At 43.5% G+C, this 13,153-nt stretch overlaps 1 protein-coding gene across 1 annotated transcript; it reads right to left on the bottom strand.

Annotated features, from left to right (window-relative positions):
• Positions 1 to 695: 695 nt before the first annotated feature.
• On the bottom strand, positions 696 to 9,242 carry igfbp5a (insulin-like growth factor binding protein 5a). The gene is made up of 4 exons (XM_018661039.2): positions 8,390 to 9,242; positions 3,954 to 4,162; positions 3,350 to 3,469; positions 696 to 3,187 (listed from the first exon to the last, which is right to left on the bottom strand). Exons 1-4 carry the CDS (start codon positions 8,721 to 8,723, stop codon positions 3,050 to 3,052), a joined length of 801 nt encoding a protein of 266 aa, XP_018516555.1. The 5' UTR covers positions 8,724 to 9,242; the 3' UTR covers positions 696 to 3,049.
• Between the last annotated feature and the right edge of the window lie 3,911 nt (positions 9,243 to 13,153).

The following is a 13,153-nucleotide window of genomic DNA, read 5'->3' as shown; positions in this document are numbered from 1 at the left end:
GAAACACGCATTTCAAATCCTGACAGTAAAATTTAAGTCTGTATTAATTTCTTGTTTTAACCTATTGTGGCTTCTTGGTTTTATTTGAAAGATCTTAAAGTTGCTTTAACTCTATAATTTTATATTAACAACAAATCATCTGACTGAGTGTAATGTGGAAAGTGTCTCTCAGAGTGATAAACTCAGATCATTGGAGCATTTTAGTTTCTTTGTACTTTCTTTGTACTTGCTGTACGTCACCTGCCCAGCACCAAGCTGCAGACAGACACAGTTGGCAAATAGCTGGTGAGAATAGTAGAGAATTTAGCAGCTAAAAGAGCCAGATACTTCCCTCAGGAGCTGGTGGAGACCAAAACAAAGCTAAAAAAGAGAGTGAATATTGGACTTAAATTCAGGCGATGTACACAAACAGGACTCCAAATTAAGCTAATGTTACCTTAGATCTACTGGATGTGTAAGAGCTTAAGAAAACTACAACCAAACTAACTACACAGCTAGCACTGAAAGGAAAGTTTACTTTACCTTCAGCCACACCCCGGTCAGTGATGTCACAGTGGGTGCTTTGACAGGAGGAACCACCTGCATGGAGCATCACCTGTCAAGGTCACAGAGATAGCTGTCAAAAAAAACCCACACCAGCTGACTCATCAGTACACAATCTCAAGTTTCCACATTTAAGACAAAAAGCGCAGATGTGTATTTTTGTGAGTACAGGAACTTTATTTAAATAGTGATTTGTCATTACAAAAAAAAAAGAGTACATCAATTACACGCCTGATAAATATTTCACCATAATGTTCACATTAATCTTTTTTAAATTGAGATTCTGAAATGTTCAAAGTGTCACTGTGTTGTGTTTAGATGTGTTAGAATCAACAGCATGAGAGGTGTTTTATTGGGAAGAATAGGCTGATGAGCCCCTGTCAAAACTCCTAATATCACAATATAGTGATTAGACATTAGCAATGTCTGAGATTATAAGAGTCATTAACTGAACATTAAGATTATAACAACAACAATGAAAAAAAGGATGTTACGCCAATTTGGAACAACAGATATTTGTCCTCTGTCATCAAATGTTCAGCAGCGCTTGACTGGAAGATCATGACAATCTTTGTCAGCAACCAACTGAAAACCATAAACACGAAAAATCTTTCAGACCACATCCGTGCCTGAAATTGTTTTCCTCTTTTGTGCTGGAGCGTCCCACATTCAATGACCCAAATGGATGCACATGCAAATCAAAATTCAAAGTGGCGTGGGGCAGAAGGCACTTGAATTTACATACAAACTTAGCGACCTTGCTCTTCGCAGGATAAAGAACCCGATGAACCCTGAGAGCGAGTCACCGTCGGGCCGACAGATTTGCCTGCGTGGTGGCAGTGAAGACCCTACACATGGAAAAATAAACAACATGGGGCCTTTGCATACGATTTGAGTGCAAGCTGTGAGGGGAAACGCTCGGCACCACTGTAGCTTGGGAAGGCTGGGGCTTGTGAAATTTAAACCTAGAGCTTTTTGAAATTGAGAACTATAAGGGCATGGCACATACAGTACACACACATTCACACACACACAGGAGCATGCACACACACACACATGCACACTAGTTACAGTACAGTATATTTGTTGAGTGAGTTTTATCCTAATTGCTTGTTCATGAAAGTTCTATGGGCCTTTCTGAGCTTAGAGCAAGAAATTTAGTGAGCACCGACACTGAATATAGAAAACTAAAAAATCTGCTAATTGGGCATGACATGACACAGCTTTGACTGCCCAAAATACAACCTGCTTCACCAGTGAACATCAAATCTGACAAGCAGAAACATACAAGACTCATCTGACAGTGGCAGAGTAGTGAGCTACAGTTACGGCTAAGTGCACTGTGAAGACAAAGTTTAGGACCAGAGCTGATTGAGACGAACTAAATAAGCATCTCTGACCAGCGGAAACATTGTTATTAATTCCTCATTTGATTTCCCCTGCCTTCTCTTCTTTGCTTCAGACTCTGCAGACCTGCAGAGACTCAGAGAAGTTACTGGTCCCAGCCAAGAAATAGTCTAGTACATAACCCTCATTTTTACAATTTGGTTTCTGTGTGAGTTTTAGAGGTGCTGACAGGAGGATTGTGTTACCTTCAGACAGAGCCAGGCTCATCGTTTTCCCCCGTAACTCTTGTAAGAGTGGTATCAACCTTCTCATCTAACTCTCTGCAAGAAAGCAAATACATTTGTTTCTTAAAACATCTAGCTATTCCTTTAAGTGTGCAGGCCTCTGTTAGCTGTAGGTCTACTGATTTGGCTCAGTGGTGAAAGTAGGCCCATGTTTTTCTGACTCTCTGTCCAAAAAATAATTATAGCGATCATGCAGAAATGGCTGTGGCGTATGAAATGGCTATCAGCTGATTCTGCCCACAATGACAACATAGGAATCCTGCAGAACCCTTCCCCCGTTTTCCTTCTTGGCAGGATGGTGTTCAGTGACAGTAGGTTGAGGGCAGGATTATATTAAAACCTTTCTCTTACATCAGGATGTCATCCACACAATTAACAATTAACAAAACATTGCTAATTTAGACGAGAACTGATTTTTCATCTTCTGTGTTGATCGCCAAAACAAAAACATGGATTTTTAGCCACATTTAAAATATGTCTTGTCTCATAATTTCTTGGAGTAAATTTAGCAATATATATATAACTTGCCACTCAGACTCAGTACACAACATGTTATCAATATCATACAAATATATATAATTCTCTATTATCTATGGATATAAAGAGAAGAGGTGATAGCTGACCTCAAACATACACAGTCAGTGGGGAGCCTACATGTGCAGATATTCATCTAAGCAAGCTTTTCAGTTCAGCTCCCCTTTGGAAAAAAAACAACAGTAATGCAGTCCATCACACCTGACCATATATAAGCATTTGTGCCATATTTTCCTGATTGGCAGTCATTAAGTGTGCTAGCTTGATTGGCAGGGTTTTTTTGTTTGTTTTTTTGTTTTTTCAGAAGAACGGGGCTCGAGGAGAATGACCTGGTTCCACTCTCATTCGTTGCTGTTGCTGGTGCTGTCGAGATCTTTGCACTGCAGATCTCCTCCGGTGTAGTTGATGCCGGGGATTTTCACGCCAAACCGGTCAACGCACCAGCAGATCCCCCTTTTTCGACCACGAGATGGCTTACACTGCGGGTAGAAAGTGGTGAGAGAGGGATAAGAAGCTTGTTTTTAACCGTTTCTTGTGGCAATTGCACGGTTAAAAAGGTTTCGTGTTCGTCTCACAACCATAATGCTGCTGTTACAAAGTCAACTGAATAAATGACGAGACATGACAGGATGTATCCATACCTGTTTGCGCTTGAAGAAGCCCTTCTTGTCACAGTTGGGGATGTACAGAGAGAGAGCCAAGACCCGGGAAGTGTCTTTCATGCTCTGAATGAGATTATCCAATCTTCTCCTGCAGGGCCCCTACACAGACACACACACAGAGAGAGGCACAGGTGTGAGTACTTGTGTGATTACAATGTGTCTTTGTGCACCAGAGTTAAAAAATTCTGACTCAAAATGCCCTTGAAAGTTTGTGAAAAGCCACAGAAATCAAGAATAAGGAGGTGGGAAATACCTCCGCTAATGAGAACTTTAGTAATTTGGCATTTCGCTGTGTTCACACCATGTCGCCACGTGTGAAAGTGGCCCTGCGGGGCATCTCGACTGATTTGTCAGAACTGGTTTCTTTCCAGCATGCAAGACAAACAAAGCCTGTGGCAGTAGGATGCAGTATCTGAGATTTTCAGATTTAAAGCAAAGCAAACGTCTGTTCATTTGCCAAGATCCAGAACCAAATATGGTTCAGAAAACTGCTCCAAATCTTGATCAGTGAAGCAAAAACTTCCCTCTGAGCTGAGTCAGTTTTTCACTCTGTATGCATCTTTGTAATCTCTACTTCACTTACGAACTCAGGGTCCAGTTTATCCAGGCTTAGCGGGGAGGACTCCATGTTGTTGGCAAGTCCCACCTTGGATGCCAGCTTTGTGCGGTGCTTGGCCTGCTTCATGGCCTGGGCCTTCCGACTGCTGATGTGGTCTCTTCCATAAATGGGCACCTTGGTTTGGGGCAGCATTGTTTCTGGGACGGGTAGCAGGGTGTCATCATGAGACTCGTCTGATAAAGACAGAGATGCTGGAGGTTTATAAAAGGTGCCTTGTTGTTTGGTTTTCTTGTCAACAGTACGTTATACTTAAATTCTCACCAAAATACTCTGCGTTTATCCTTGAGGCCTAATAAAAGGGTTGAGTGCATTTCAAGCCATTATACAGCTTGCATGCAGCCCTCTGCATTTGGCAGGAATGTGTATTGTGCATGCACCCACTAATCAAAACATTGCCCCATAGTGCCACTAGTGGTGAAAAGCTCCACTTTCACAGTGCACTAGAATTTAATAAATTAAGTCTCTGCCAAACAAAAATCTCAGAATTTAAAAAAAAGAAAACTCTCCCTCTTTCACTTCTATTATTGCTCATAATTTACTACTCTCTCATATAATCATAAGTAAGGGGGATTAAAGAATACAGACACAAATACAAAAGTAAGAACAAGAATGTGCAGCTGAAGCTTGATTCACGCAGGATTACTATTATCACAGGAGAACTGTCTTCATCACAGCACAGTCGGTGATTTACACCGGAACTTTCCAAATTACAGACACAGCAGGATTAAAATAACCAATGGCACCGATTATTACAAACAACTTAATGTCCACAGGTGTAATATTAGTCCTGTGCGAACAGGACCTTCAAAGCATTTTTCTGTTGCTTTCAAGAAACTGTTTGAAGAGGGGTCAGAATCAAAAGCACTGTGATGGCTCCCACCTGGAAATGTACCTATTTGAGTGGCTAAAATTAAAAAGCAAAGCCAAGCTCATGAGGGCAGAGGAGAGGAGTGTCGAATTTGGAAACGTCACAACACAACGTGATGATTTCACTGCACCAGCTAAATGCTTATTTAGCACAGTTAGTGGCTACGGGCCAGTTTCAGATGGGATGTGTTGACATACTGGACAACATAGCCTACATTTATGGCAAGTTGGGTTGCCAGTTTGGGGTATATGTAGACCAGGGGTTTTAAAACTTTTATAGCCAGTGACCTAAATGAGATATTTAGTCTCACCCTGGCACCCAGGCCCATGAAAACATACTATTACACTTGTCATGTGGCAAGCCACCAAAAACAGCCGCAGCTCATTTTGGGTCCCAACCCCCACAGAAGCCCTCATGTACATGCACCTTTCATCTGTGCAAAAATACAGCTCTTTGCTAAATCTTGGGGAGTCGCACACAGGCGCACAAACCTCAGCCCTCGCCCCTTTCCCTCGTCCCACCCTCTATTCATACGACCACAATGACTGTGTCGAGGCCAGGACGGGTGGCTGTGGCTTTCTTTCCCAAAAGCACTTCAAACTGTTATTTCACTTCATTCACTAGCTTTAAACATGCATTAGCCTTGTATGTTTCCTAAGCCACAGTTGGCCCATTTCCACTGCTGTGTCACGCACTTGTTTCCGTTTCACTTTGGCAGATTGCAAACTCTGCATATAAACCCCTCTATTCCTGCGCTGACGTGATCGCTAAGCTACTAAGCTAACTGGACGGTGAAACAAGGTCACTGCCTTGCTGCAAATGATGCTTAAAACCTCCCACCCCCACCCCTCCGCCTCCTTGCGATGATGATGATGAAGATCACGATGATGTCACCCATCCCCATAATGACAGGTTCTTGGAAAAACCAAGAGAGATTCCCTCCAGTTTCCTGCTGACACAGATTTTTTTCCTCCAGAGAAAGCTGAGGCAGTGTAAGTCCAATCAAGTCTTCACTTGCTAATCCTCCATCTTGTCTAATCTGACCTGTGCTGACTGATCATGTCTTTCATTTTTATTTCTTTCTTCCTCTCTCCTCTCTTCATGCATGTTTGAACTGTGAGACACTGAACCCAGAGAGCCAGATCCCTGCAGGAACTGGCAACAGAGAACTCCTTCCTTCCTTCTTTCCTTACTTTATTCCTTAAGTCTCATAGCGTCACATGTATTTGCAAGTATGATACTTGATTCATACCCCTGCTTTTATGCAGCTTTAAATGACAGCTCGTGTCACTGTTTTGGACACATGATAAATGTACGAAATACTAAAAATGCACTCCTGCATAGTGGTGCATTAATGTAGCTATGCAGAAATCATGCTGAGGGATGTCTTAGAAATGCACATTTAACCTTTCAGCAACTCCTATTGCAGAGTAAATCCTCTCAACTTAAAATGCATTTTTTATATGAGGAGTGTTATCAGTGTGCATATGGGTTTTGTTTAATTTATGTGTGGAGTGAGCGCCCAGCAGGAGACGTGGAGTTAATGGAGACGCTAGCTGATGGGCAGACAGACGGGGTGGCGGGTGGGGTGGAGGTGGGGGGGGGATCAGTAACCCACGCTCAGCCTGTATTCTGCTGAATCACTGCGCAGCCTGGCCACTGCCTGCAGCGCTGAGACGGAGAGAGGGAGGGGAAGGGAGGGGATGAAGAGACCAGGGTGGGACTAACAAAGAGAGGTGGGAGGGAGCAGAGGATAGTGTGGGAAAGGGAGGAAAAGGGGAGATGAATAGGAGATTGCAGTTTCGGGTTTTTTTTGTCTGGTTATATTATTAATAATTTTTCAGATGCAGAGCTGCTCTCAAGGCTGAAATGATCAAACTCAGGTTGAATGAGTGCAAACTAACTGCAAAATCTAATGGCAAAAAGAGGAGTCCTGTTGACAATGGACTGTAAATGTCAAGACTGATAGCTGGGGAACAAGCTTATCTTTGAAAGAGCTGATTTGAATGTGACACTGATATGTTTGTATGGCAATATTTCAGTACTTCCCTCTTTCTTATCATCTGCTGTTTGTTACTGGACTTCATGCTAATGTTACTTAGCCAGAAAAACTGCGGTTCTTTGGCTCAGCCCACTGAGGTTTAACACAGCCAGTGAGATTATTTATGTTTCCAGAGTAGCTTTGCTTCAACACTAAAACTCCAATCTGCAGGAAAATAAAGCACCAGACAGAATGGAAAGGGTGAAACTAGGGCCGGAGTTGGGGGGAGAGAGAGAAGAAGAATAGGGTGGAAAAGATGAGGAGGGACAGTGGCCAGGCAGGGAAAGAGGAGAAGAAGCAGTGTGGTGGGAGAGAATAGAGAGACGGAGACAAAAAGGTGGGTTAGGTGTGGGAAAAAAGGTACAGGTGGTAGATGGAGAGAAATGGAGGTGTGCGGTGGAACTGACAAAAGAAAGGGTAAAAGACAAAAAAGGGAAAAAGAAAAGACGAGAAACTGTAGACGAAGGGAAGATGGTAAAATAGGATTTCACACCTTGAGGAGAGTGAGTGCGAGGGCCACAAGCCAAGACTTCCCACAAAGCTCTCCTTAGTGCTCTCTCCCTGAGCAGACACAGTGACTGTCCCTGAACTGCCATTCAAAGGAGCCAACGAGGAGCCACGCAAAGCACCACCTGTAATCTTCTCAGATGGGGGGCCCCGAGGCGATGGGCCACTCACACGAGAAAAAGAAAACCCTAGTTGATTTACGGCCCCGCACCTACAAGGAGCCTTTTCAAAAACCAAGATGACAGGTTGATCGGGGCCCCGGCACCAAGTGTTGACAAGAGTTCACGGGGTCAAGGCGCACGGAGGTGGGGGGGTTGCTTTTGAGTCGTGTGCCTTGGTAATGACAGGTGTCAGCTCGTCTTAAAGAGGGCTGTGAGTCGACACGCATCAGCCTCTCTGACTCCAGGACTCACTTCATCCTTGTTTCATTCCCCAGCTTTACAGAAAATAAATTCATAGCATACCTGATGGAGTGAACTTTTATGACTGGGTGTGAAATACTAATTAATTTGTGGACTGGTGATTACAGTCTAGAGGTCATTTTTTACTTGCCACTGCATCACTGGCTGACTGTGTGTGTGTGTGTCACTTGTGGGCTTCATTAAAATTCCTGCATTGACAAGGGAGGAGTAACATCTTTGTCCAGCTGTTAGCTATTTCTTTTCACCAGAGCCTTTTAGACCTTCGGTTGAAACATGACTTCTGCAATGCAAATGTATTAGAAAAACTATCAGAGTATTGAAATGATTGGTTAACCAAGGAGGGCACTGCAAATTTAGAGCTGTAATTTTACTTCAAAGTCCTCCAGAGGAATATAAAAGGAGATAAATGAAGGATTACAGCATATATGACTGAATACATGGTGCTGCCATCAATTAATGACTCAATTAATTCAGTTAATTAATGTTCCAATCAAAGGCAGTGACCTGTTTAAGTGTAATTGCAGTCAGTGTGATCTGAATCAGTCATCCTCCACAGGCCTACCTTTGGACGGATGCAGCATTTTATACAACTTCTCGTTCCTGCACACCCCCCGGCCGTGCAGGAGCGCGTGCAGCGGCTTCTCCTCGCCGTTCTTGGGCAGGCAGCGGAGCCCGCGCGTGCACGGCCCGGTGTACACGCCGCACGGCTGGCCCTCTTCGAGCGCGCACGTCAGGCAGCAGCCGCAGCCGGGCTCCTTCACCAGCTGGCAGCCCACGGGCACCGGCGGACACATGGACAGGGCCTTCTGATCGCACGGCTCGCACGGCACGTATGACGAGCCACAGCCGGTTATACTCAGCAGGGGAAGCACCAGGAAGGAAACACTCAGCAGCATGGCGCTTTCTCCTTTAAACTGCAGGGTGTTCGACCGAGACCGCAAAACGATCAACTAAATCTTGTGGTGAATCCTTTCTTTGTAAAAGGTTTGAGTCCAACCATCAGGGGGGTGTTTGTTGCATCCACAGGTGCCTTGCGCGCTCAAGTCCCAAATGTCACCGCATCCGATGCTCGCAATCCACAAAGACAGTCACGCTGCTTCCCCTCTGCGCTGTCCTTCAACCTTGCAGTCACCAGTGTGTTAAAAAAAGACAATAAAACATCCACGTATCTCTCCCTTCAGTGATGCCCGGTGCCGTTTACGCGCAAGCTGTTCGTCTCCAAACGAGAAAGAAGAGATCCTCACCGTGGCGCTCTCTCTCTCTCTCTGTAGGTTATTTAACCCGCACGGTTTGTGAGCAGAATGTATAATCTATGGCTTTGAGCTTGCCTTTTAAAAAAGAAACTGCCAGAGGCGAAGCCTATAACGATGGGTATGTCAAACAACGTTTGGAGGGGGAGGCGCACTTGTCAACTCCGTGCGCTGAGATGCTGATTTCACAGGGCGGGTGCTGGCATGTCTCCAGATCTGCCAGATACGAGACGATGCTCCTGAAGTCGAGTGAATAAGACATTTTCTCTCTCGCTGCAGAGTGGCCATTCGCCAATTCCAGCCTTATAAAGACGAAAATATTGTTATGTTCTAGTTGTTTGGGCTCAAAAATCAAATAGATCACTTCTTACAAGATCAGGCTTCAAGCTAGAAGATTCTGGAAACTTGATTTAAATATCTGACGAAGCTATTTGAATGAACTTCCAAATTATGTGGCTGGTTTCAGAAGTCATTTATCAAGAAAAAAAACATTACAGTTTACACACCTCTTAGGGAAGAGTCACATATATAAATGGTGCCATTACTAAAACAAGACAAGGACAGAGAAGGAGGGAAACGTGGCCCCAGTCAGCAGAATTTTCATGTTGATTATCATAGAGAAAATGTGGTTTAAGAAAAAAGATCCACAAGACTGAATGGCTTATTAAGACAGAGATTTGTGGGAAACTGCCAATAGATTTTTTTTTTCAAAACTTGCTTGTATGAACCAAATTTCAGTGGAGAGATCATATCCAGCCACTTAATGTGATTTTTCTTTCTTTAAAATGGATTCTTGGTAAATATGTGCTGATTTTTGCCCGTTCCTCTGCTCACAGAAAGCGTATAAACAAATACAGACTCATTGAACTTCCTGCTCTTACTCAGCTCTCATTCGTGCAGTGTTGATTCATGTACTAATGAGGGGTTTGTGGTTAAACTCTACATTATTCATCTCCTATTATCATATGTGTCACAAGATATAAGCAGTCTTGTTGATTCTCCACTGCTCTGGTCTTGATTCCAGAAATATGGTGATCAGGTTTGGAACTGGTTTTGATCTCTGCTAGTTTTCTCTGGAGAAAGATGAAATCCCAGATCTTAATCTCCACCAAAATCTAAATACTTGTTCAGATGCAATTAGAGTATTGAGATATTTATGTTGACCACAAACATGGTTTTCATTGTTCCCCTGTGGAGCTGCCAGATGGATACAGTAGATAGACCCGGCCATACCCAAAACCCTAATGTGTGTTATCTGTTCTTTGTCAGAGATTATTCGGTGAAATCTGACTGTATAATTGCACCAAAGATGCTTATTATCGGGGAAAACTGAAGACTCCTCCAAAGTTAAGGGTGGGTTCATGCATGTGAAACAGGAAAGCTTTATAATTCCCCTCAGATATCTTTGGATTTCTCTCGTTTGCCAAAGCACTGTAGCTTTAAATATTTGTGCGATGCTGTCTTAACCATAACAAATGTATCCTCTGAAGACACAGCGACTCGCTGTTCAGAAAGGTCCAGATCGGGGCAAACTGCACTCAGAGTGACCTTATTTTATGACTCAGCGAGGTCAGTGTCCAGTGAGATAAGTGGTCAACTCTCATGGAGTGTAACTGAGTACAAAACACTCATAATTCACTTGATGTTTTGGCAGATAGCAATATATGTCTGAGGATTGTAGATGATCAGCATGTTTTTGTTTATAGTAAACAGAGTCCCAGCAGAGTCCAAGATAAGTTAATTTAATGCTTTTGACCCTGGTCATGTTCATCCTCGTGGAGTAGGCTGTTACTGCTGTGTATAATGTCTTGATTATTTAGTTTAATTTGATTCTTTGTTTACATCCTGTTATGCTTCATCTTGATTTTGCAGTTTAAATGGAGTTTAAGTGTCCTACAGATGTTTGTAACCTAAGTCAGTACTGAAACTGACCTTTAAAAACCCACACTGATCAAAGCTTTTATTCCTACGCTCTATCGGGTTTCACTTCCTCTCTCTCCCTTCCCCACTTTGTGAAACTGTGTCGGCGAGCTCCATTCACATCATCCGACCCCTGTTTGCCTTTGCCCTTGACCTTTGTGCCGTATCAGGTGTCACGCGACATCACACGTGTCGGAAAGGTCAGCTCGGTGTCGCCCACTCGCCTCTTTCACTCCTCTCATCTACCTGTCTAGAGTGGAAGAAAGAACACCATTCAGATTGAAACCTGTACGACACATCTGTCTTTCACAGGTTCCGACAAAAAAAAACTCCATCTGAAAGATTGTCCTGAGACTCTCCTACACATTTATGATTCATAAATTGATGATTTATGACCCAGAGGCATATTGGCAATGTTAATATATCTACACTTGTTTTGTTTTCTCCAGATGTGAGACACAGAGGAACTGCGGTCTAAGTGCTGCTAGGGTTCGTAAACCCCGCTGTTAGGTCTGTTAAGGTTGGGCTTCCTGTATAGTTTGAGTCTGAGTCAGTTGGTGTATATGGGCCATATGATGCACAGATGGTGGATGTAGCTGCTCTGAATAGAGATGCAAGGTTTGGGATTTCTTTGGCAATTAAGGGACTAAATATGTGCTGAGGTTTCCATGTCAGATATGTGGGGTTAATGGGTTTAATGCTGTGGGTGTGCAAGTTCCTTTCGAAACACATTTAAGCTAATAGTGGTGCAATGGTATGCAAATATACAATTCAGTCCATTCCCTTGGCTTCACAGTATGGGACGGTCAACTTTGGCTGAGGAGTGCTGGCACCCAGCTTTCACCCATTCCACCACCCGTAGTCCAGTGTTGCAGTAACTTACTCTGATGCTGTGAAACTCCCAAATGACTCTTCAAGTCTAGTCTTTCTTTTTTCATTCCCATACCAACAACACTCACTACATCAGCAATATAGCCATGGGCTAAGCTGACTAGCATTTTTTAGCTAACAGGCAACAGCTGACCCACTGCCAAAGCTCTCTGGGTGGGGCTAGCACTTTACAATTTAAAGCCCTGCACACATGGTGCAACCAGACAGGTGTTTTCACTTATTTTTGCTGATTAGAGCTTTTCTGTGTGAGCATGTACTGACTGTGCTTTCTTGTCTTCTCCCTGACATGCCTGTTAGCTTTGGTGCACCTGTTAGAATTGGACAAATTACACCTTCGAGGTCCTTATTGGTACATTGTGTCCAGGTATCTCTTGTTATCCTCAGTGTAGCTGCATCTGCCCTGAACCTGAGGGTAGGTCTAATTAGCCAAGTTAACTGGAAACACCTGTGTGGGTGAGCGGGTTCTTTATGCTTTGCACATGCCAAGACGTAGACCTCATTAGAATGTATTTGGCTTATTTGATTTGGTTCACATGACAAACTTAACCAACAAAGTCACACACTGAACTGAATGTCCTGTACCAACTGGCTCAGGATAAATAAACATATTGTTATACAGTGAGCTGTGTTGCACTTAAGGGGCTGAATCCTCCAAGGGCCTAGACTAAATATACCATATAACTGATTGAGGAGGAAAACTAAGGGTATCCATAATTAGGATTAAGGGCATTGATTTGAAACTGTAAAGGATACATTTTCAGCTCCACAACTGTGCAAACTACATGTGCCAATGAAGACTGTATGGTATGATCGAAAGCTCCAAAACAACAAATGTTTGATTTAATGAGTTGCTGAGGAGCACCTGAATCTCTTTGAGGCCAGATCGTGTCATATGGGAGCCACCAGCTCCAGTAACAGAGACCTTAGACCTCTTCAAGCCTCAATGTCCGTTACTGTACAATTAAGAAAACATGTTGTGAACTGAGGAGACAGTCGCTTGAATCGCAGCCAGGAACATAAAGGTAGTGTGAATTAAAACACTCATCCACCTGCCAAATGATGTCATGCTGCTCATGCTTGGACACTCCCCACCCTGCAGTGCTGGTTTGCCTCCAACTCCTATATAGCTGCCATATAAGACGGGAAAAAAGGATATGTGTGTGGTAGAAAAGGAGATGTATGCATTTCATGGCCTACCTCTTTGTGTCAAGAGGCTCGTGACAGAATACCACCCAACAAATCTTAGGTCCCAGGGGCCTCAGCAG

The sequence above is a fragment of the Lates calcarifer genome, linkage group LG7_2 (assembly GCF_001640805.2).
Source record: "Lates calcarifer isolate ASB-BC8 linkage group LG7_2, TLL_Latcal_v3, whole genome shotgun sequence".
NCBI classification, from domain to species: domain Eukaryota; kingdom Metazoa; phylum Chordata; class Actinopteri; family Centropomidae; genus Lates; species Lates calcarifer.
This window is presented reverse-complemented; position numbering and strand designations above follow the sequence as displayed.